This window comes from Mobula birostris, chromosome 3 (genome assembly GCF_030028105.1).
Source record: "Mobula birostris isolate sMobBir1 chromosome 3, sMobBir1.hap1, whole genome shotgun sequence".
Taxonomy (NCBI): domain Eukaryota; kingdom Metazoa; phylum Chordata; class Chondrichthyes; order Myliobatiformes; family Myliobatidae; genus Mobula; species Mobula birostris.
In genome coordinates this window covers 4,339,788-4,365,155 of record NC_092372.1, presented here as the reverse complement: position 1 = coordinate 4,365,155, position 25,368 = coordinate 4,339,788, and the positions used below count along the sequence as shown (strand labels likewise).

The 25,368-nt window shown below is 44.4% G+C and overlaps 1 protein-coding gene across 2 annotated transcripts in view; it reads right to left on the bottom strand.

Annotated features, from left to right (window-relative positions):
- The window catches only part of katnal2 (katanin p60 subunit A-like 2), a 111,597-nt gene that overhangs the window by 27,477 nt on the left and 58,752 nt on the right, over positions 1-25,368 (bottom strand). For both annotated transcript variants that reach the window (XM_072252165.1, XM_072252166.1), the window contains 3 exons: positions 15,601-15,719; positions 14,930-15,021; positions 6,070-6,180 (listed from right to left, as the gene is read on the bottom strand). In XM_072252165.1, the coding sequence (XP_072108266.1) occupies positions 6,070-6,180; positions 14,930-15,021; positions 15,601-15,719 (322 nt within the window). The remainder of the gene's footprint in view (positions 1-6,069; positions 6,181-14,929; positions 15,022-15,600; positions 15,720-25,368) is intronic.

Below are 25,368 nucleotides of genomic sequence, written 5' to 3'. Positions count from 1 at the left end.
TTTCAATACAAAGATATCCTTTGATGTTAAGCTCCTGACTATGATCTTCTTTCAGCCATGACTCAATAATGCTCATAATGTCATACCGACCAATCTCTAATTGCGCCACGAGTTTGTCCACCTTATTCCAAATGCTACTCACATTTAAACACAGCACCCTCAGTCCTGCATTCTTCGGCCTTTTGAATTTTCTCTGTGGTACAATTTAACTATTTACTCTGTCAGCATTTGTACCCCATCATTGGTTTGTCCTTCCTTACATTCATATTGCACACATCATCTACGTGTAAACCTGTTGGCTCATCCTCAGCTCTATCATACTGGTTCCCATCCCACTTCCACATTAGTTTAACAGATCTAGTAAACCTGCCTGCAAAAATATTGGTGTCTGTCAGATTTAAGTGCAGCTCGTCTCTTTTGTACAGGTCCCATCTACCCCAGAAGAGGTCTCAATTATCCAGAAATCTGAATCCTTGCTCCGCTCCAATTCTTCAGCCATGCATTTATCTACCAGCTTACTTTATTCCTATCCTCACTGGTGTATGGCACAGGCAACCATCCCGAGATTACTATCTTTGAAATCCTGATTCTCAGCTTCATTCCTAACTCCCTGTATTGTGTTTTCAGGACCTTAAGCCTTTTTCTACCTATGTCATTGGAACCAATATGTACCACAGCTTCTGGTTGCTCACCCTCCCTTTTCAGGATATTGTGGATGGATTCAGAAACATTGTGGACCCTGGTTCCTGAGGAGCAAACCACTATCTATGTTTCCAATTTGCATCCACTGAATTGCCTATCTGATCCCCTGACTCTAGGTCACCCCTCATTCTTCTGAATTCCAGTGAATACAGGCCCAGAGCAATCAAGCCTGTATTTTTTTTTTCTTCGGCGGTTTGATCGAGGCACAACTGCGTAAGGGCATGGACATCAGCCAGTTAGAACAGCAAGAAGAGTTTAAAAAGAAGACAGCTTTATAGAGCAGGCACCAGTGGAGCGCGCAACAGAGTAGAGGGAGACAGAGTAGGAGGGCTTTGGCTCAACAAGACTTAGGTCATAACGGTTCGAGGTGAGGTAGGTTGCCTGTGTAGATAGTACAGGAAGTATGTCTATGAGGCTGGTGTTCTGCACTGGGTGTCAGATGTGGGAAGTCCAGGAGACTCCCAGCCTTCCAGATGGCCACATCTGTACCGGGTGCATCAAGCTGCAGCTCCTTAGGGACCAGGTCAGGGAATTGTAGATGCAGCTCGATGACCTTTGTCTGGTCAGGGAGAGTGAGGAGGTGATAGAGAGGAGCTATAGGCAGGTAGTCACATGAGGGCCTTGGGAGACAGATAAGTGGGTAACAGTCAGGAGAGGGAAGGACAAGAGTCAGATACGAGAGAGTACCCCTGTGGCTGTCCCCCTTAACAATAAGTACTCCTGTTTGAGTACTACTGGGGGGCAGGGGGGGGGGAACCTACCTGGGGAAAGCCAGAGTCTGGCCCTGTGGCTCAGAAGGGTAGGGAAAGGAAGAGGATGGCAGTAGTGATAGGGGATTCTGTAGTTAGGGGGTCAGACTGGCGATTCTGTGGACGTAGGAAAGAAACACGGATGGTAGTTTGCCTCCCAGGTGCCAGGGTACGGGATGTTTCTGATCACACCCACAATATCTCGAAGTGGGAAGGAGAACAGCCAGAGGTCGTGGTACATATTGATACCAACAACATAGGTAGGAAAAGTGAGGAGGTCCTGAAACGGACTACAAGGAGTTAGGAAGGAAGTTGAGAAGCAGGACCTCAAAGGTAGTAATCTCGAGATTACTGCCTGTGCCACGCGACAGAGAGAATAGGAATAGAATAAGGTGGAGGATAAATGCGTGGCTGAGGGATTGGAGCAGGGGGCAAGGATTTAGATTTCTGGATCATTGGGACCTCTTTTGGGCCAGGTGTGACCTGTAAAAAAGGACGGGTTTCACTTGAATCTGAGGGGGACCAATATCCTGGCAGGGAGGTTTACAAAGCTATTGGGGAGAGTTTAAACTAGAATTGCTGGGGGGTGGAAACTGAGCTGAAGAGATGGAGGAAGAGGTGGTTGGCTCACAAATAGAGAAAGCCTGTAGACAGTGTGATAGGGAGGATAGGCAGGTGATAGAGAAGGGATGTGATCAGACCGATGGTTTGAGATCTATTTTAAATCAAGGAGCATCATGAACAAAGCGGATGAGCATGAATCAGCACTTGGAGCTGTGATGTTGTTGCCATTACAGAGACTTGGATGGCTCAGGGACAGGAATGGTTATTTAGAGAGCCAGGTTTTAGATGTTTCAGAAAGGACAGGGAGGGAGGCAAAAGAGGTGGGGGCGTGGCACTGTTGATCAGAGATAGTGTCACGGCTGCAGAAAAGGTGGACGTCATGGAGGGATTGTCTACCGAGTCTCTGTGGGTGGAAGTTAGGAAAAGGAATGGGTCAATAACTCTACTGGTTGTTTTTTTATAGACCACCCAATAGTAACAGGGACTTTGAGGAGCAGATAGGGAGACAGATTCTGGAACGGTGTAATAATAACAGGGTTGTCGAGGTGGGAGATTTTAATTTCCCAAATACTGATTGGCATCTCCCTAAAACAAGGGGTTTAGATGGGGTGGAGTTAGGTGTGTGCAGGAAGGTTTCTTGGCACAATATGTAGATAAGCCTGCAAGAGGAGAGGCTGTATTTGATCTGGCATTGGGAAATGAACCTGGTCAGGTGTCAGATCTCTCAGTGGGAGAGCATTTGGAGATAGTGATTGCAATACTATGTCCATTGGAGAGGGATAGGAACAGACAAGTTAGGAAAGCGTTTAATAGGAGTAAGGGGAAATATGAAGCTATCAGGCAGGAACTTGGAAGTATAAATTGGAAACAAATGTTCTCAGGGAAATGTACGGCAGAAATGTGGCAAATATTCTGGGGATATTTACATGGAGTTCTGCATAGATACATTCCAATGAGACAGGGAAAGGATGGTAGGGTACAGGAACCGTGGTGTACAAAGGTTGTTGTAAATCTAGTCAAGAAGAACAGAAAAGCTTACGAAAGGTTCAAAAAACTAGGTAATGATAGAGATCCAGAAGATTATAAGGCTAGCAGGAGGGAGCTTAAGGATGAAATTAAGACAGCCAGAAGGAGCCATGAGAAGGCCTTGGCAGACATGATTAAGGAAAATCCCAAGGCATTCTACAAGTACGTGAAGAGCAAGAGGATAAGACTTAAGAGAATAGGACCAATCACGCATGTATGGAACCGGAGGAGAGAGCTGAGGTACTTAATAAATACTTTGCTTCAGTATTCTCTACAGAAAAGGACTTTGGCAATTGTAGGGATGACTTACAGCAGACTGAAAAGCTTGAGCATATAGATTTTAAGAAAGAGTATGTGCTGGAGCTTTTGGAAAGCATCAAGTTGGATAAGTCACTGTGACTGGACGAGATGTACCCCAGCCTACCGGGGGAAGTGAAAGAGGAGATTGTTGAGCCTCTAGTGACAATCTTTACATCATCAATGGAGGCGGGAAAGGTTCCGGAGAATTGGAGGGTTGCGGATGTTGTTCCGTTATTCAGGAAAGGGAGTAGAGATAGCCCAGGAAACTATAGACCAGAGAGTCTTACTTCAGTGATTGGCAAGTTGATGGAGAAAATCCTGAGAGGCAGGATTTATGAAGATTTGGAGAGGTATAATATGATTAGGAATAGTCAGCATGGCTTTGTAAAGGGCAGGTCGTGCCCTACGAGCCTGATTGAATTCTTTGAGGATGTGACTGAACATATTAAGGTAGAATAGTATATGTAGTGTATATGGATTTCCGCAAGGCATTTGATAAGGTACCCCATGCAAGGCTTATTGAGAAAGTAAGGAGGCATGGGATCTAAGGGGACATTGCTTTGTGGATTCAGAATCGGCTTGCTCACAGAAAGCAAACAGTGGTTATAGACGGGTCATATTCTGCATGGAGGTCGGTCACCAGTGGTGTGCCTCAGGGATCTGTTCTGGGACCCCTTCTCTTTGTGATTTTTATAAATGATCTGGATGAGGAAGTGGAGGGATGGGTTAGAAAATTTGCTGATGACACAAAGGTTGGGGGTGTTGTGGATAGTGTGGAGGGCTGTCAGAGGTTACAGCAAGACATTGATAGGATGCAAAACTGGGCTGAGAAGTGGCAGATGGAGTTCAACCCAGATAAGTGTGAGGTAGGTCAAATATGATGGCAGAATATAGTATTAATGGTAAGACTTTTTGCAGTGTGGAGGATCAGAGGGATCTTGAGGTCCGAGTACATAGGACACTCAAAGCTGCTACGCAGGTTGACCCTGTAGTTAAGAAGGTATACGGTGTATTGGCCTTCACCAACCGTGGGATTGAGTTTAGGAGCCGAGAGGTAATGTTGCAGCTATATAGGACCCTGGTCAGACCCCACTTGGAGTTCTGTGCTCAATTCTGGTCACCTCACTACAGGAAGGATGTAGAAACCATAGAAATGGTACAGAGGAGATTTACAAGGATGTTGCCTGGATTAGGGATCATGCTTTACAAGAATAGGTTCAGTGAACTTGGCCTTTTCTCCTTGGAGTGACAGAGAATGAGCAGTAACCTGATAGAGGTGTATAAGATGATGAGAGGCACTGATGGTGTGGGTAGTCAGAGGCTTTTTCTCAGGGCTGAACTGGCTAACATGAGAGGGCATGGTTTTAAGGTGCTTCGAAGTAGGTACAGAGGAGATGTCAGGGGTAAGTTTTTCTGTGCAGAGTGTGGTGAGTGTGTGGAATGGGCTGCCGGCAACGGTGGTGGAGGCGGATACGATAGGGTCTTTTAAGACACTCCTGGATAGGTACATGGAGCTCAGAAAAATAGAGGGCTATGGGTAACTCTAGGTAATTTCTCAGGTAAGGACATGTTTGACACAGCATTGTAGGCTGAACGGTCTGCATTGTGCTGTAGGCTTTCTATGAATCTGTGTTTCTATGTCTAAGCCACTCAACCTTGGAATCAATTTCATGAGTAATTGCGTAAGTAATAAATGCAGAAAACCAGGTAATTGCAAAGGGTTCACAAACTTTTTTTTTGCAACTGTATGTTAAGAGTAAAAGGACTACAACCAGAGGTCATGGATTAAGGGTGAAAGGTGAAAAGTTTAAGGCGAACATGAGGGGAAACATCTTCACTCAGAGGGTCATGCGTGTGTGGAATTCACTGCCAGCACAAGTGGTGAATGTGAGCTCGATTTCAATGTTTAAGAGAAACATTAGGGACGTAGATAGCAGGGCATATGGAAGGCTATGGTCCCGGTGCAGGTTGATGGGAAAAGGCAGTTTAAATGGTTTCAGCATGCACGAGATGGAATGAATAGCCTGTTTATGTGCTGTACTTCTCTATGACTATACAATAAGATGTTCTCTTGATCTCACAATCTATCTCAATATGATCTTGCACCTTATCGTCTACCTGCACTGCACTTTCACTCGAGCTGTTACACTTTATTCTCTTGCATTCTGTTATTATTTTCCCTAGTGCTACCTCAATGAACTGATGCTGTGAAATGATCTGCATGGATAGCATCACCGTACCTGAGTACCTGTGACAATAATAAATTAATTTACTTGTAAAACACAGGTTTCAGACAACAGATCAAGGATGATTATAAATACTACAAACTTGCCTTCACTGACTACATTTTCCCATGGGCCCATGGTAGGGTAGCGGTTAGTGCACCGACTATAGCTCAGGTGTTACAGTTCAGAGATCAATTCCAATATCGTCTGTAAGGAGGGTTTACTCCAGGTCCTAGGATTTCCTCACAAAGTCCAATGACCCACCGGTTGGTGGGTTAACTGGCCATTGTAAATTGTCCTTAGATTCAGCTCGGGTAAAATGGGAGGTTGCTGGGAAGCACGGCTCAGAGGGCCGGAAGGGCCTATTCTGTGCTGTATCTCGATAAATCAATAAACAGATTACTGAGTAATAGCTCATAAATAAAGGAATAGAAATAAACCTAGAATGGTTGAAACCCAGAGAACCAGTCAGTGCAGGGATGAACTGTAAGAGTATTTCTCACCAAGGCATGTTAGAAGCTGCCAAAACAAAGACAAGATCATCGGAACGAGCCAAGCCATCCATCTGCACCAGGAGTTCTGTCTTCATCCGTCGGCTTCCTTCATGCTCTCCTCTGTAAAAGAAATAGACAGAAATGGTTTCCTCAGTGACCTTTATTGTTTCCTGATTATTTATTATTATTAAATGTATTATTTTATACATCTTTCTCCACCAAATTTCCTCTGAATAATACTGGCTAAAGGCACAATTGTGTTCAGTTCTGGTTGCCTCATTATAGGAAGGATGTGGAAGCTCTAGAGAGGGTGCAGAGGAGATTTAGCAGAATGCTGCCTGGATTAGAGAGCATGTCTTATGAGGCTGAGCAAGCTAGGGTTTTTCTTTTTGGAACAAAGGAGGATGACAGGTAACTTAATAGAGGTGTACAAAATACCACGAGGCATAGATCAGGTGGATAACCAGAGAATTTTTTTCCCAGGATGGACATGGCCATTACAAGGGGTCATAATTTTAAGGTGATTGGAGGGAAGTACAGGGGGACATCAGAGGTAAATCTTTTTTACACTGAAAATGGGGAATGCGTGGAATGCCTTCCCATGGGTGGTGATAGAGGCAGATACACTTGGAACATGTTAGAAACTCTTAAATAAGTACATAGATGATAGAAAAATGGAGGGCTCTGAGGGGATGAAGGGTTAGATTAATCTCAGAGTAGGTACATCATCATGGACCTGCACTGTACTGTATTATTCTATGTTCTGCTGACATATTACAACTCCAACCTTCTTTCATCCCAAGGCCGCAGGAATGGCACAAAGCCTTATGAACCACAGTACCTAGCAGACTGCTGGACAGAGGAAACGTACCAGAAGTGCTGCCGGGAGCAGGAGGGGAGGGGTTTAAACTAGAGTACTAGAGTTCCAAGGGGATGGGATCCAACAGCGCCAGAGCAATTAGTGGAGAGGTTGTGGAGATGGATGTTGTTAAGCTTCAAAGTCAGGATTCAAAGGATTGAACATGGTGGAACTGATGCCCTGAGCTGCGTGTATTTCCATGTAAGTCGTATTATAGGAAAGGCAGTCCAGTTCAGGGCATGGACTAGCACTTGAAATTATGATATTGTAGCCATTAACAAGTCTTGGTTACAGGATGGGCAGGACTGGCAGCTCAATATTCCAGGGTTCCGTCGGTTTAGACATGGCACAGCAGAAGGGATAAAGGGAGGGGGATGGGATTACTAGTCAGGGAAAATATCACAGCAGTGCTCAGTCAGGACAGACTGGAGAACTCATCTAGTAAGGCTCAGTGAGGAGATGAGTAAGAGAAAAGGTATGACCACGTTAATGGGGCTATTTTACAGACCACCCAGAAGTCCTAGGGATTTAGAGAAACAAATTTGTAGAGAGATTGCAGACTGTTTCAAGAAACATATTTCAGTATGTCGGTATATCAGTGGAATAAAGGAAATTACAATGGCATGAGAGGGGAACTGGCCAAGGTTGATTGGAAAGGCACATTTGCAGGAAGGACAGCAGAGCAACAATGGCTGGAGTTTCTGCGAAAAATGAGGGAAGTGCAAGACAAATATAGTCCAAATAAGAAGAAATTTTCAAAGGGAAGAAGGACACTACCATGGCTGACAAGCGAAGTCAGAGCCAAAGTAAAAGCAAAAGAGAAGGCATACAAGGAACCCAGAGCTGGTGGGGAGATGGAGGATTGGAATGCTTTTAAAAACTTGCAGAAGGAAACTAAGAAGGTCATTAGGAAGGAAAAGATGAATTATGAAAGGAAGCTGGCGACTAATATCAAAGAATATACTGAAAGCCTTTTAAAGTATATAAAGGGTAAAAGAGAGTCAAGGGCAGATATAGGACCAATACAAAATGACGCTGGAAATATTGTAATGAGAGACGCAGAGATGGCAGAGGGACTGAATGCGTATTTTGCATCAGTCTTCACAGTGGAAGACGTATGCAGTATAGCGGACATTCAAGAGTGTCAGAGAAGTGAAGTTTGTGCAGTGAAAATTACGACTGAGAAGGTGCTCAGGAAGCTTAATGGTCTGAGGGTAGATAAATCTCCTGGACCTGATGGAATGCAACCTCGAGCTCTGAAGGAAGTAGCTGGAGAGATTGCGGAGGCATTAACAATGATCTTTCAAGCATCAATAGATTCAGGCATTGTACTGGATGACTGGAAAATTGCAAATGTTGCTCCGCTATTTAAGAAGGGTGGGAGGCAGCAGAAAGGAAACTATAGACCTGTTAGCCTGAAATCAGTGGTTGGAAAGTTGTTGGAATCGATTGTTAGGGATGAGATTACAGAGTACCTGGAGGGACAAGACCAGATAGGCTAAAGCCAGCATGGTTTCCTGAAAGGAAAATCCTGCCTGACTAACGTACTGCAATCTTTTGAGGAAATTACAAGCAGGGTAGACAAAGGAGATGTAGTAGATGTGGCGTACTTGGATTTTCAGAAGGCCTTGACAAGGCATCTTTGACAAGGTGCCACACATGAGGCTGCTTAGCAAGATAAGAGCCCATGGAGTTACTGGGAATTTACTAGTATGGGTGGAACATTGGCTGATCGGCAGAAAAGAGAGAGTGAGAATAAAGGGATCCTATTCTGGCTGGCTGCCGGTTACCAGTGGAGTTCCACAGTGGTCAGTGTTGGGACTGCTGCTTTTTACGATGTATGTCAATGATTTGGAATATGGTATTGATGGATTTGTGGCTAAATTTGCAGATGATACAAAGGTAGGTGGAGGAGCAGGTAGTGTTGAGGAAACAGAGCCTGCAGAGAGACTTAGACAGTTTAGGGGAATGGGTAAAGAAGTGGGGAGTGAAATACAATATTGGAAAGTATATGGTTATGCACTTTGGTGGAAGAAATAAATGGGCAGACTATTATTTAGATGGGAAGAGAATTCAAAATGAAGAGATGCAAAGGGACTTGGGAGTCCTTGTGCAAGATACCCCAAAAGGTTCACCTCCAGGTTAAGTCGCTTGTGAAGAAAGCGAATACAATGTGAACATGCATTTCTAGAGGTATAGAATATAAGAGCAGGGGTGTGATGTTGAGGCTCTATAAGGCACTCATGAGATCATACTTGGAGTATTGTGTGCAGTTTTGGGCTCCTTATTTTCGAAAGGATATACTGACTTTGGAGAGTTCAGAGAAGATTCACAAGAATGATTCCAGGAATGAAAGGGTTACTGTATGAGGAACATCTGGCAGCTGTTGGGCTGTATTCTCTGAAGTTCAGGAGAACGAGGGGGGATCTCATAGAAACATTCCAAGTGTTAAAAGGCCTGAACATATTAGATATGGCAAAGTTATTTCCCATGGTAGGGGAGTCTAGGACAAGAGGGTCTAGGACTTCAGGATTGAAGGATGTCCTTTTAGAACTGAGATGCGGAGAAATTACCTTAGTCAGAGGGTGGTAAATCTGTGGAATTTGTTGCCATGAACAGCTGTGGAGGCCAAGTCATTGGGTGTATTTAAGGAAGAGATAGATAGGTTCTTGATTAGGCAGGGTGTCAAAGGGTATGGGGAGAAGGCAGGGGAGTGGGTATGACTGGAAGAATTGAATCAGGCCGTGATTGAATGGCAGAGCAGACTCGAAGGGGCTGAATGGCCTACTTCTCCTGTATGTTATTGTCTTATATATAACACGTGGCCAAGTGGTTAAGGCATTGGACTAGCGACCTGGAGGTTATGAGTTCGAGCCCCAGCCGAGGGAACGTGTTGTGTCCTTGAGCAAGGCACTTAATCACACAGTGCTCTGCGATGACACTGGTGCCAAGCTGTATCGGCCCTTGCCCTTCCCTTGGACAACATCAGTGTCATGGAAAGGGGAGACTTGCAGCATGGGCAACTGCCAGTCTTCCATACAACCTTGCCCAGGCCTGCACCCTGGAGAGCGAAGACTTTCCAGCGCAGATCCATGGTCTTGCAAGACTAATGGATGCCTTTATTTATTTTTATTTATATATAACACACACAAAATGCTGGAGGAACTCAGCAGGCCAGGCAGCATCTATGGAAAAAAGTAGTCGACATTTTGTCCAAAACCCTTCGGTAGGACTGAAGAGTTTTGTACTTCTTTTTCATAGATGCTGCCTGGCCTGCTGAATTCCTCCAGCATTTTGTGTGTATTGCTCGGATTTCCAGCATCTGCAGATTTTCTCTTGTTTGTGGCAAGAAACATAAGGTTGTTATAGTAGGTGATTTTAACTTTCCCCATATTGACTGGAAATCTCATTATGTAAATACACTAGATGGGATAGAGTTTGTCAAATGTGTTTAGGGAAAATTTCCATAATCAGACTGTAGAAGTTCTAATGAGACAGTGTGCGATACTACAATCGTTTGTAGATTTGTTATTAGAATGAGACAAGGCAGGTGGCAGAGGTTTGTGTCAGTGAACACTTTGCATCTTGTGGTCACAATGCCATTAGTTTCAAAGTAAATATGAAAAAGATAGGTCTGGTTCATGGGTTGAAATTCTAAATTAGAGAAAGGCCAATTTTGATGCTATCAGAAAGGATCCGGCAAGTGTGGACTGGGCAGGCTGTTTTCTGGCAAAGGTATATTGGTAAGTGGGAGGCCTCCAAAAGTGAACTTTTGAGATTTCAGAGCTTGTATCATGCCTTGAAACATAAAGATAACAGAAGTAGGGAACCTTGGTTTTCAAGAGATATCGAGGTTCTGGTGAAGAAAAAAAGAGGTGCATTGCAGTTATAGGCAGGTAGGAACAATTGAGGTGTTTATGGAGTATAAGAACTGCAAGAGAATACTTCAGAAAGAAGTCAGGAGGGCTAAAAGAAAACACGAGGTTGCTCCAACAGACAAGGTGAAGGAGAATCCCAAGGGATTCTACAGATATGTTAAGAGCAAAAGGATTACAAGTGACAAAATTGGTCCTCTGGAAGATCAGAATGGTACTGGTAATCCATGGGAGGAGCAAAAAGAGATGGGGGAGATCTTAAATGCATTTGTTGTATCTGTATTTACACAGGAAACAGATATAGAGTCCACTGAGTGAGGCAAAATGGCATCAACTTCATGGAACCTATACAGATCACAGAGGAGGAGGTGTTTGTTGTCTTGAGGCAAATTAAAGTGAATAAATCCCAAGGGCCTGACAAGTTGTCCCTCAGACTCTGTGTGAAGCAAGTGCAGAAATTCCTGGGGCCCTAGCAGAAATATTTAAATCACCCTTAGTGACAGATGAAGTGCCAGAGGGTTGGAGGATAACCAATGTTCCGCTGTTGAAAAAGAGTTAAAAATAAACCAGGAAATTATAGTCTAACATCAGTAGTAGGAAGGTTATTGTAAGGTACTTTAAGGGACTGGATATATCTGTATTTGGATAGACATAGACTGATTAAGGGCCGTCAGAAAGGTTTGTGTGTGGGAGGTCATGTCTAACCAATCTTACAAGAGTTTTTCAAGGAAGTTACCAGGAAAGTTGATGAAGGCAAGGCAGTGGATGTTGTCTACACAGACTTTAGCAGGGCATTTGACAAGGTCCAGAATGGGAGGCTAGTCAAGAAGGTTCAGTCACTTGGCATTCAAGATGAGGTTGTAAATTGGATTAGACATTGGCTTTGTGGTAGAAACCAGAGCATGGTAGTACATGGTTGCCTCTCTGACTGGAGAGCTTTTGGCACATTGGTCTTCATAAATCAAAGTACCGAGGAGAGGACATGGGATGTTATTTTGAAGTTGTATAATATATTGATGAGGCCTAATTTGGTGTATTGTGTGCAGATTTGAATACCTACCTGGAGTACACAGAAAATTTATGAGGATGTTGCTGGGTCTGGAGGACCTAAGTTATAAGGAAAGATTGAATAGGTTTGGACTTTATTCCTTGAGACATTGAAGATTGAGAGGAGATTTGATGGAGGTGTACAAAATTGTGAAGGTAAGTGCAATCAGGCTTCTTCCACTGAGGTTGGGTGAGACTACAACTGGAGGTCATGGGTTAAGGGTGACAGGTGGAAGTTTTAAGGGGAATATGAGGGGAAACTTCTTCACTCAGAGAGTTATGAGAGTGTGGAATGAGCTGCCAGTGCAAGTGGTGCAAATTAGCTCTATTTCAAAGTTTAAGAGAAGTTCATATAGGTGTATGGGTAGTAGGGATACGGAGGGCTATAGACCTGGCGCCGATCGATGGGAGTAGGCAGTTTAAATTGTTTTGGCATGGTCTAGACAGGCTAATGGTCCGTTTCTGTGCTGTGCTTTTCTATGACTCTATAAGGAAAGTTTCCGAGACCCTCCAGTACCAGTCTGCAGTTGTTTCATAAGGCATTGGTGAAAAGCAGAGGTTGATAAGGTTCTTGATTAGTCAGGAAATCATTGGTTACAGGGAGAAGTCAGGAGAATAGCATTGACAGGGATAATAAATCAGCCATGATGGGATGGTGGAGCAGATTTGATAGGCCAAATAGAAAATTCTGCTCCTGTAACTTATGGTCTTGAATGTGAGGTGATCCAATGTGGTGAAACATGCAAAAGCAGAGGTTGATAACGTTAACAACAGGAATTCTACAGATGCTGGAAATTCAAGCAACACACATAAAAGTTGCTGGTGAACACAGCAGGCCAGGCAGCATCCCTAGGAAGAGGTACAGTCGACGTTTCAGGCCGAGACCCTCCGTCAGGACTAACTGAAGGAAGAGTGAGTAAGGGATTTGAAAGTTGGAGGGGGAGGGGGAGATCCAAAATGATAGGAGAAGACAGGAGGGGGAGGGATGGAGCCAATAGCTGGACAGGTGATAGGCAAAAGGGATACGAGAGGATCATGGGACAGGAGGTCCGGGAAGAAAGACAGGGGTGGGGGGGGGGACCCAGAGGATGGGCAAGGGACAGAGGGAGAAAAAGGAGAGTGAGAGAGAGAATGTGTGTATAAAAATAAGTAACAGATGGGGTACGAGGGGGCGGTGGGGCCTAGCGGAAGTTAGAGAAGTCGATATTCATGCCATCAGGTTGGAGGCTACCCAGACGGAATATAAGGTGTTGTTCCTCCAACCTGAGTGTGGCTTCATCTTTACAGTAGAGGAGGCCTTGGATAGACATGTCAGAATGGGAATGGGATGTGGAATTAAAATGTGTGGCCACTGGGAGATCCTGCTTTCTCTGGCGGACAGAGCGTAGGTGTTCAGCAAAGCGGTCTCCCACTCTGCATCGGGTCTCGCCAATATATAAAAGGCCACATCGGGAGCACCGGACGCAGTATATCACCCCAGTCGACTCACAGGTGAAGCGTTGCCTCACCTGGAAGGACTGTTTGGGGCCCTGAATGGTGGTAAGGGAGGAAGTGTAAGGGCATGTGTAGCACTTGTTCCGCTTACATGGATAAGTGCCTGGAGGGAGATCAGTGGGGAGCGATGGGGGGGACGAATGGACAAGGGAGTCACGTAGGGAGCGATCCCTGCGGAATGCAGAGAGGGCGGGGGGGGAGGGAAAGATGTGCTTAGTGGTGGGATCCCGTTGGAGGTGGTGGAAGTTACGGAGAATAATATGTTGGACCCGGAGGCTGGTGGGGTGGTAAGTGAGGACCAGGGGAACCCTATTCCTAGTGGGGTGGCGGGAGGATGGAGTGAGAGCAGATGTATGTGAAATGGGGGAGATGCGCTTAAGAGCAGAGTTGATAGTGGAGGAAGGGAAGCCCCTTTCTTTAAAAAAGGAAGACATCTCCCTCGTCCTAGAATGAAAAGCCTCATCCTGAGAGCAGATGCGGCGGAGACAGAGGAATTGTGAGAAGGGGATGGCGTTTTTGCAAGTGACAGGGTGAGAAGAGGAATAGTCCAGATAGCTGTGAGAGTCAGTAGGCTTATAATAGACATCGGTGGATAAGCTGTCTCCAGAGACAGAGACAGAAAGATCTAGAAAGGGGAGGGAGGTGTCGGAAATGGACCAGGTAAACTTGAGGGCAGGGTGAAAGTTGGAGGCAAAGTTAATAAAGTCAACGAGCTCTGCATGCGTGCAGGAAGCAGCGCCAATGCAGTCATTGATGTAGCGAAGGAAAAGTGGGGGACAGATACCAGAATAGGCACGGAACATAGATTGTTGCACAAAGCCAACAAAAAGGCAGGCATAGCTAGGACCCATACGGGTACCCATAGCTCCACCTTTAGTTTGGAGGAAGTGGGAGAAGCCAAAGGAGAAATTATTAAGAGTAAGGACTAATTCTGCTAGACGGAGCAGAGTGGTGGTAGAGGGGAACTGATTAGGTCTGGAATCCAAAAAGAAGCGTAGAGCTTTTAGACCTTCCTGATGGGGGGGTGGAAATATATAGGGACTGGACATCCATGGTGAAAATAAAGCGGTGGGGGCCAGGGAACTTAAAATCATCGAAAAGTTTAAGAGTGTGAGAAGTGTCACGAACATAGGTAGGAAGGGATTGAACAAGGGGGGATAAAACTGTGTCGAGGTATGCAGAAACGAGTGCGGTGGGGCAGGAGCAAGCTGAGACAATAGGTCGGCCAGGACAGGCAGGTTTGTGGATCTTGGGTAGGAGGTAGAAACGGGAAGTGCGAGGTGTATGAAATATAAGGTTGATAAGGTTCTTGATTAGTCAGGAAATCATTGGTTACAGGGAGAAGTCAGGAGAGTAGCATTGAGAGGGATAATAAATCAGCCATGATGGAATGGTGGAGCAGATCTGACAGAAAATTCTGCTCCTGTAACTTATGGTCTTGAATGTGAGGTGATCCAATGTGGGAGAACTAATCAAGGTATGAATTATAGGGGCCCAGGGAATTCTGAGGATCAGACAGACATCAGTGTACTATACAAGTATTGCTGATAAGTATCCTGGGAAGTAAAACATGGAAGCGATGCACAGCACTGACCCTGGAACACTGCCACGTTGACTCATCACTGACTCCAGCTCATCCAGGAAGATGGTAGAAGGAGCATGAAATCGAGCAAGTTCAAACAGCACCTGGCAAACACAAGAAGGATAACACCTAAAAACAACTATGCTTGAGCTAGAAAAATGCGATCCAAAGCAAGATAGCATCCACTGAGGAAAACTGGGGGCAGGGCGGGCGGGGGGGGGTGTATAAAGACAAACATTATTTAAACAGTTTGCAAATGGGTGGCACAGTTTCTGTACATTTGATGAAGTATCCAAACATTCTAACTGGTTGCATCACCATCTGACAGAGAGGGGCCACTGCACAGGACCGGAAAAAACTGCTGAGTTCCTCCAACCTTTTGTGTGTGCTGCCCTTGGTTTCCAGCATCTGCAGAATCCCTTGTGCAGATGCATCATCTACTGTTCTCAATAGACAATAATGCAGACTCTTTGGTGTTGCCTTTGGAGTGGAAGAGACACACTGTTTACCAATATTTCCTTTTCCCATTGACAAAAGTAAGCTAAATATGGACTGGAGACTGCAGTATGCATCAGTGTCAATATCACACTTTCCAATAACTATGTTCCCAGTTAAAAGGCTTAATGCAAAATGGCTGTGGTAGAAAACCAATGAATTTGCTTAATAGAATCAATGCTTCCTACCCGGACAAGTTTCTCAGAGTCACCCCTCCATTTGCTGACAATAGTAGAAGCTGAAATGTTGAAGAATGTTGTGTTACATTCAGTGGCCACAGCCTTTGCGAGCAAAGTTTTTCCGGTACCTTAATAAAATGCAATAATTAATATGACACAAAATGACCCTGTAAGAAAAGAATTTATTTCCACATTCACTGAAAAAAAACTTTAGAAATAACAATTTCTGCAATGTTATAGACAACAGTGAAAGCATAAAATAATCATAATATGATAGGATAAGTGAGTGGACAGACAGCATTTCTCTCAGTTGAAATGTTTAATAACACACAGGTGCATTTAAGGTGGGGGGGGGCTAGGTTCAAAGGAGACCAAGGGGCAAGTTTTTATTTTTACAAAGAGAGTGCTTGGTGCCTGGAAAAGACTGCCCAGTGTGATGGTGGAAGAAAATACAATAGAGTCAGAGCACTACAGCACAGAAAATGGAGTCTTGAACCAGAAGGCATAGCATCAGAATAGAGAGATGTTCATTAGAACAGAGATGAGGAGCAATTTCTTTAGCCAAAGGGTAGTGAATCTGTGGAATTCATTGCCACAGATGACTGTGGTGACCAAGTCATTGGGTATATTTAAACCAGAGGTTGATAGGTTCTTGATTAGTCAGAGCGACAAAGGATACGGGAAAAAGGCAGGAGAATGGGGTTGAGAGGGATAATAAATCAGCCATGATCAAGTGGCAGAACTTGATGAATTGAATGGCCTAATTCTGCTCCTATGTCCTATGCTCTTCTGGAAACCAGCCTTTCAGATCATCTAGCCCATGCCAGCCAGGTTCTACCGACCTGCATCTGTACCATAGCATTCCATACCCCTCTCTCTAAGTATCAAACTTCAATCAAACCCACATCCATCACTTCCGCTGGCAGCTCGATCGACACACTCTCACCACCCTCTGAGTGAAGAAATTCTTAAGACCATTAGACTATAAGACATATAGTACCTATAAAAAAGTATTCGCCCCTTTTGGAACTTCTCATGTTTTATTGTTTTACAGCAATGAATCACAGTGGATTTAATTTGGCTTTTTTGACACTGATCAACAAAAAATGATTTGTGTCAAAGTGAAAACAGATCTCTACAAAATGATCTAAATTAATTACAAATATAAAACACAAGGTAATTGATTGCATAAGTATTTACATTCCCCCCTCCTTTTATATGACACACCAAATCATCACCAGTGTAGCCAATTGGTTTTAGAAGTCACATAATTAACATAGAAACATAGAAAATAGGTGCAGGAGTAGGCCATTCAGCCCTTCGAGCCTGCACCGCCATTTATTATGATCATGGCTGATCATCCAACTCAGAACCCCGCCCCAGCCTTCCCTCCATGCCCCCTGACCCCCATAGCCACAAGGGCCATATCTAACTCCCTCTTAAATATAGCCAATGAACTGGCCTCAACTGTTTCCTGTGGCAGAGAATTCCACAGATTCAGCACTCTCTGTGTGAAGAAGTTTTTCCTAATCTCGGTCCTAAAAGGCTTCCCCTTTATCCTCAAACTGTGACCCCTCGTTCTGGACTTCCCCAACATCGGGAACAATCTTCCTGCATCTAGCCTGTCTAATCCCTTTAGGATCTTATACGTTTCAATCAGATCCCCCCTCAATCTTCTAAATTCCAACGAGTACAAGCCCAGTTCATCCAGTCTTTCTTCATATGAAAGTCCTGTCATCCCAGGAATCAATCTGGTGAACCTTCTTTGTACTCCCTCTATGGCAAGGATGTCTTTCCTCAGATTAGGGGACCAAAACCGCACACAATACTCCAGGTGTGGTCTCACCAAGGCCTTGTACAACTGCAGTAGTACCTCCCTGCTCCTGTACTCGAATCCTCTCGCTATAAATGCCAGCATACCATTCGCCTTTTTCACTGCCTGCTGTACCTGCATGCCCACTTTCAATGACTGGTGTATAATGACACCCAGGTCTCGTTGCACCTCCCCTTTTCCTAATCGGCCACCATTCAGATAATAATCTGTTTTCCTATTTTTGCCACCAAAGTGGATAACTTCACATTCATCCACATTAAATTGCATCTGCCATGAATTTGTCCACTCACCCAACCTATCCAAGTCACCCTGCATCCTCTTAGCATCCTCCTCACAGCTAACACTGCCACCCAGCTTCGTGTCATCCGCAAACTTGGAGATGCTGCATTTAATTCCCTCATCCAAGTCATTAATATATATTGTAAACAACTGGGGTCCCAGCACTGAGCCTTGCGGTACCCCACTAGTCACCGCCTGCCATTCTGAAAAGGTCCCATTTATTCCCACTATTTGCTTCCTGTCTGCTAACCAACTCTCCACCCACACCAATACCTTACCCCCAATACCGTGTGCTTTAAGTTTGCACACTAATCTCCTGTGTGGGACCTTGTCAAAAGCCTTCTGAAAATCCAAATATACCACATCCACTGGTTCTCCCCTATCCACTCTACTAGTTACATCCTCAAAAAATTCTATGAGATTCGTCAGACATGATTTTCCTTTCACAAATCCATGCTGACTTTGTCCGATCATTTCACCACTTTCCAAATGTGCTGTTATCACATCCTTGATAACTGACTCCAGCAGTTTCCCCAACACCGACGTTAGGCTAACCGGTCTATAATTCCCCGGTTTCTCTCTCCCTCCTTTTTTAAAAAGTGGAGTTACATTAGCCACCCTCCAATCCTCAGGAACTAGTCCAGAATCTAACGAGTTTTGAAAAATTATCACTAATGCATCCACTATTTCTTGGGCTAGTTCCTTAAGCACCCTGGCATGCAGACCATCTGGCCCTGGGGATTTATCTGCCTTCAATCCACCTAACACCACTTCCCTATTAACATGTATTTCGCTCAGTTCCTCCATCTCACTGGACCCTCTGTCCCCTACTATTTCTGGAAGATTATTTATGTCCTCCTTAGTGAAGACAGAACCAAAGTAATTATTCAATTGGTCTGCCACGGCCTTGCTCCCCATAATCAATTCACCTGTTTCTGTCTGCAGGGGACCTACATTTGTCTTTACCAGTCTTTTCCTTTTTACATATCTATAAAAGCTTTTACAGTCTGTTTTTATGTTTCCTGCCAGTTTTCTCTCATAATCTTTTTTCCCCTTCCTAATTAAGCCCTTTGTCCTCCTCTGCTGAACTCTGAATTTCTCCCAGTCCTCAGGTGAGCCACTTCCTCTGGCTAATTTGTATGCTTCTTCTTTGGAATTGATACTATCCCTAATTTCTCTTGTCAGCCACGGGTGCACTACCTTCCTTGATTTATTCTTTTGCCAAACTGGGATGAATAATTGTTGTAGTTCATCTATGCAACCTTTAAATGCTTGCCATTGCATATCCACCGTCAATCCTTTAAGTGTCATTTGCCAGTCTATCTTAGCTAATTCACGTCTCATACCTTCAAAGTTACCCCTCTTTAAGTTCAGAACCTTTGTTTAATTAGTCAAATGGAGATCTGCTTTTGGAGCCCTGTGTGCAGTCAAGCTGTTTCAATTGACTGTAGTAAAAAATACACGTGTGTCTGGAAGGCCCAGCTGCTGGTGAGTCAGTATCCTGGCAAAAACTACACATTGAAGACAAAAGAACACTCCAAGCAACTCTGCGAAAAGGTTATTGAAAAGGATCGAAAAGTAATCCGGGAAATTATAGGCCGGTGAGTTTAACGTCAGTAGTAGGTAAATTATTGGAGGGAGTACTAAGAGACAGAATCTACAAGCGTTTGGATAGACAGGGGCTTATTAGGGAGAGTTAACATGGCTTTGTGCGTGGTAGGTCATGTTTGACCAATCTGTTGGAGTTTTTCGAGGAGGTTACCAGGAAAGTGGATGAAGGGAGGGCAGTGGATATTGTCTACATGGACTTCAGTAAGGCCTTTGACAAGGTCCTGCATGGGAGGTTAGTTAGGAAAATCCAGTCGCTAGGTATACATGGAGAGGTGGTAAATTGGATTAGACATTGGCTCGATGGAAGAAGCCAGAGAGTGGTGGTAGAGAATTGCTTCTCTGAGTGGAGGCCTGTGACTAGTGGTGTGCCACAGGGATCAGTGCTGGGTCCATTGTTATTTGTTATCTATATCAATGATCTGGATGATAATGTGGTAAATTGGATCAGCAAGTTTGCTGATGATACAAAGATTGGAGGTGTAGTAGACAGTGAGGAAGGTTTTCAGAGCCTGCAGAGGGACTTGGACCAGCTGGAAAAATGGGCTGAAAAATGGCAGATGGAGTTTAATACTGACAAGTGTGAGGTATTGCACGTTGGAAGGACAAACCAACATAGAACATACAGGGTTAATGGTAAGGCACTGAGGAGTGCAGTGGAACAGGGATCTGGGAATTGTTACGTACCCCGTAACTGGGTTGCCAAACCAGCAGAAATGGATCACTCAGTTGGAGTCTGGATTACTAGAACTAAGAAAGTTTTATTAAAGAAACAAGCAACACAGTAATTGAAAGGATATAAGTGCAACAGTTCAGCAATGATAAACACACGTGCACAGAATTAACATAACAGGATCAATCAAGCTCTATCGTTGTCTAGGGGTGATTGACCAATTTCAAAGTGACGCAAAGTTCAGTCCAATTTAGTTCAGTTCGCAGTAATCGTTGCCGTGGCGATGGACAATGTGGGGGAAGGAGAGAGAGAACAAGAACTAATGATCATTCAAAACGGCTTCCACACACAGACCTGCGATATTGCTCACAAGCAGCTTTCGGGCGAGTCCTTTGTGATGTCACCTGAGGTCACCGACTGTGACCCCTCCTCCAGATGCGGTCGATCCTCTGCAGTGAACCTGGCACCCAAGCAAGGGTGGACACACACCGAGTTCCTGCTGATCGTACCTTTCCAACCTGTGCATCTATGGCTTGGTTCCGCAACCAGCCTTCCAAACGACTCCCGCCAACTTGCAGGGGGGCACCGCTTCCAGGGTCTCGTTACCTCGTAGTGTCGTGTGTGTTTTGCCTTAGCGAACCTGTCCCTTTTTATCCCCCTGCTGGCGTATGGCCTGTCCATCACACTTCAAACAGTTCAGGGTTCAAAGGGGGAGCCGATCTTGACAATACCCAGACTGATGACTCCTTCATTAACATCTCCAAATGCTGCTTCATTGTGTTCCTTATCTCTCCTTCTCCTGAGGACAGGTGGTAGACCAACTGCTGATGCCACTGGTGCTAGCCCAGGCCAGCTAACATCTTAATTTATGTGTATTCTCGTCACAGAATACAGATACAAAATTCCCTAAAAGTGTCGTCACAGGTAGATAGGGTCGTAAAGAGAGCTTTTGGTACATTGGCCTTTATTAATCGAAGTATTGAGTATAAGAGCTGGAATGTTATGATGAGTTTGTGTAAGGCATTGGTGAGGCCGAATCTGGAGTATTGTGTTCAGTTTTGGTCACCAAATTACAGGAAGGATATAAATAAGGTTGAAAGAGTGCAGAGAAGGTTTACAAGGATGTTGCCGGGACTTGAGAAACTCAGTTACAGAGAAAGGTTGAATAGGTTAGGACTTTATTCCCTGGAGCGTAGAAGAATGAGGGGAGATTTGATAGAGGTATATAAAATTATGATGGGTATAGATAGAGTGAATGCAAGCAGGCTTTTTCCACTGAGGCAAGGGGAGAAAAAAAACCAGAGGACATGGGATAAGGGTGAGGGGGGAAAAGTTTAAAGGGAACATTGGGGGGGGCTTCTTTACACAGAGAGTGGTGGGAGTATGGAATGAGCTGCCAGACGAGGTGGTAAATGCGGGTTCTTTTTTAACATTTAAGAATAAATTGGACAGATACATGGATGGGAGGTGTATGGAGGAATATGGTCCGTGTGCAGGTCAGTGGGACTAGGCAGAAAATGGTTCAGCACAGCCAAGAAGGGCCAAAGGGCCTGTTTCTGTGCTGTAGTTTCTATGGTCCTATGGTTCTATGGTTTAAAAGCACAAGTCAGGAGATGGATACGAGAAAATTTCCAAGTCACTGAATATCCCCTGGACTACAGTTAAGTCAATCATCAGGAAATGGAAAGAATATGGCACAGCTGTAAATCTGCCTAGAGCAGGTTGTCCTCAAAACCTGAGTGACCGTGCAAGAAGGGGACTAGTGAGGGAGGCCACCAAGATACCTATAACAACTCTGGAGGAGTTGCAAGCTTCAATAGCTGAGATGGGAGAGACTGTGCATACAACAACTGTTGTCTGGGTGCTTCACCAGTCGCAGCGTTATGGGAGAGTAGCAAAGAGAAAGCCACTGTTGAAAACAAACCCACACGAAATCTCAGCTAGACTTTGCTAGAAGGCATGTGGAAGACTCTGAAGTCAACTGGAAGAAGGTTCTATAGTTTGATGAAACCAAAATTGAGCTTTTTGGCCATCAGACTAAATGCTATGTTTGGCATAAGCCAAATACTGCACATCATCAGAAAAACACCATCCCTACCGTGAAGCATGGTGGTGGCTGCATCATGCTGTAGGGATGCTTCACTGCAGCAGGCCCTGAAAGACTTGTGAAGGTAATGGGAAAAGTGAATGCAGCAAAATACAGGGAAATCCTGGAGGAAAATCTGATGCAGTCTGCCAGTGAACTGCAACTTGGTAGAAGATTTGTTTTCCAGTAAGAAAAAGACCTCAAGCATAAAGCCAAATCTACAAAGGAATCGCTTAAAAACAACAAAGTTAATGTCCCGGAGTGGCCAAGTCAGAGTGCAGACCTCAATCCAATTCAGAATTTGTGGCTGGACTTGAAAAGAGCTGTTCACTCAGTTTTCCCATGCAATCTGACAGAGCTGGAGCAGTTTTGCAAAGAAAAATGGGGGAAAATTGGAGTGTCCAGATGAGTAAAGGTGATAGAGACCTAGTCACACAGAGTCAAGGCTATCATTGCTGCCAAAGTTACATCCACTAGATACTAACTTGAAGGGGTGAATACTTGTGCAATTATTTGGTGTTTTAAATTTGTAATTAATTTAGATTACTTTGCAGACTGTTTTCACTTTGACACAAAAAAGTCTTTTCCTGTTGATCATTGTCAAAAAAGTCAAATAAAATCCACTGTGATTCAATGTTGTAAAACCATAAAACATGAAAACTTCTGGGGGCGGGGGGGCGGTGGTGAATACATTTTATAGGATCCCATTCAACCTCATACACCTCCCCTCTCACCATATCACTTGATGCCTTGGCCAATCAGCAACCCATCAACTTCTGCTTTAAATAAACCCCGGACTAGGCCTTAACCGCAGTCTGTGGCAGAGCATTGCACAGATTCACCGCTTCAGTGAAAAAAATCCTCCTTACTTCTGTTCTAAAAGGTTGCCCCTCAATTTTGAGGCCGTGCCCTCTAGTTCTGTATACCCCCACCAGAGGAAACATCTTCTCAACATCCATCTTATCTGGTAATAGAAACATAGAAACACAGAAAACCTACAGCACAATACAGTCCCTTTGGCCCACATGCTGTGCTGAACATGTCCTTACCTTAGAAATTACCTAGGGTTACCCGTAGCCCTCTATTTTTCTCAGCTCCATGTACCTATCCAGGAGTCTCTTAAAAGATGCTATCGTATCCGCCTCCACCACCGTTGTTGACAGCCCATTCCATGCACTCACCACTCTCTCCGTAAAAAACTTACTCCTGACATCTCCTCTGTACCTACTTCGAAGCACCTTAAAACTGTGCCCTCTCGTGTTAGCCATTTTAGCCCTGGGAAAAAGCCTCTGACTATCCACACGATCAATGCCTCTCATCATCTTATACATTTCTATCAAGTCACCTCTCATCCTCTGTCATTCCAAGGAGAAAAGGCAGAGTTTACTCAACCTATTCTCATAAGGCATGCTCCCCAATCCAGGCAGCATCCTTGTGAATCTCCTCTGCACCCTTTCTATGGTTTCCACATCCTTCCTATGGTGAGGTGACCAGAACTGAGCACAGTACTCCAAGTGGGGTGAGACCAGGGTCCTATATAGCTTCAACATTACCTCTCGGCTCCTAAACTCAATCTCATGATTAATGAAGGTAAGTGCACCGTATGCCTTCTTAACCACAGAGTCAACCTGCATAGCAGCTTTGAGTGACCTATGGACTCCAACCCCAAGATCCCACTGATCCTCCACACTGCCAAGAGTCTTACCATTAATGCTATATTCTGTCATTATATTTGACCTATCAAAATGTACCACCTCAAACTTCTCTGGGTTGAACTCCATCTGCCACTTCTCAGCCCAGTTTTGCATCCTATCAATGTCCCGCTGTAATCTCTGTCAGCCCTCCACACTATCCACAACATCTCCAACCTTTGTGTCATCAGCAAATTTACTAACCCATCCCTCCACTTCTTCATCCAGGTCATTTATAAAACTCACCAAGACTAGGGGTCCCAGAACAGATCCCTGGGGCACACCATTGGTGACTGACCTCCATACAGAATATGACCCGTCAGTTCTGGATCCACAAAGCAATGTCCCCTTGGATCCCATGCCTTCCTTACTTTCTCATTAAGCCTTGCATGGGGTACCATGTCAAATGCCTTGCTGAAATCCATATACACTACATCTACTGCTCTACCTTCATCAATGTGTTCAGTTAGATCCTCAAAAGATTCAATTAGGCTCGTAAGGCATGACCCACCTTTGAGAAAGCCATGCTGACTATTCCAAATCATATTATGCCTCTCCAAATGTTCATAAGTCCTGCCTCTCAGGATCTTCTCCATCAACTTACCAACTACTGAAGTAAGACTCACTGGTCTATAATTTCCTGGGCTATCTCTACTCCCTTTCTTGAATAATGGAACAACATCTGCAACTCTCTATTCCTCCGGAACTTCTCCCGTCCCTATTGATGATGCAAAGATCATTGCCAGAGGCTCAGCAATCTCCTCCCTCGTCTCCCACAGTACCCTGGGGAGCATCTCATCAGGTCCCAGTGACTTATTCAACTTGATGCTTTCCAAAAGCTCCAGCACATCCTCTTTCTTAATATCTACATGCTCAAGCTATTCAATCTGCTACAAGTCATCCCTACAATTGCCAAGATCCTTTTCCATAGTGAATACTGAAGCAAACTATTCATTAAGTACCTCTGCTATCTCCTCCAGTTCCATACACACTTTTCCACTGTCACACTTGATTGGTCCTATTCTCTCATGTCTTATCCTCTTGCTCTTCACATACTTGTAGAATGCCTTGGAATTCTCCTTAATCCTGTCCGCCAAGGCCTTCCCATGGCTCCTTTTGGCTCTCGTAATTTCATTCTTAAGCTCCTTCCTGCTAGCCTTACAACCTTCTAGATCTCTATCTTTACCTTGTTTTTTGAACCTTTCGTAAGCCCTTCTCCTTGACTCGATTTACACCAACCTTTGTACACCACAGTTCCTGTACCCTTCCATCTTTTCCCTGTCTGTACCTATGCAGAACTCCACGCAAATATCCCCTGAACATTTGTCATATTTCTTCCGTACTTTTCCCTGAGACATCTGTTCCCAATTTCTGCTTCCAAGTTCCTGCCTGATAGCATCATATTTCCCCTTACTCCAATTGAACGCCTTCCTAACTTGTCTGTTCCTATCCCTCACCAATATGGTAAAGGAGATAAAATTGTGATCACTATCTCCAAAATGCTCTCCCACTAAAGGATCTGATACCTGACCAGGTACTTCCCAATACCAGATCAAGTAGAGCTTCTCCTCTTGTAGGCTTATCTACATATTATGTCAAGAAACCT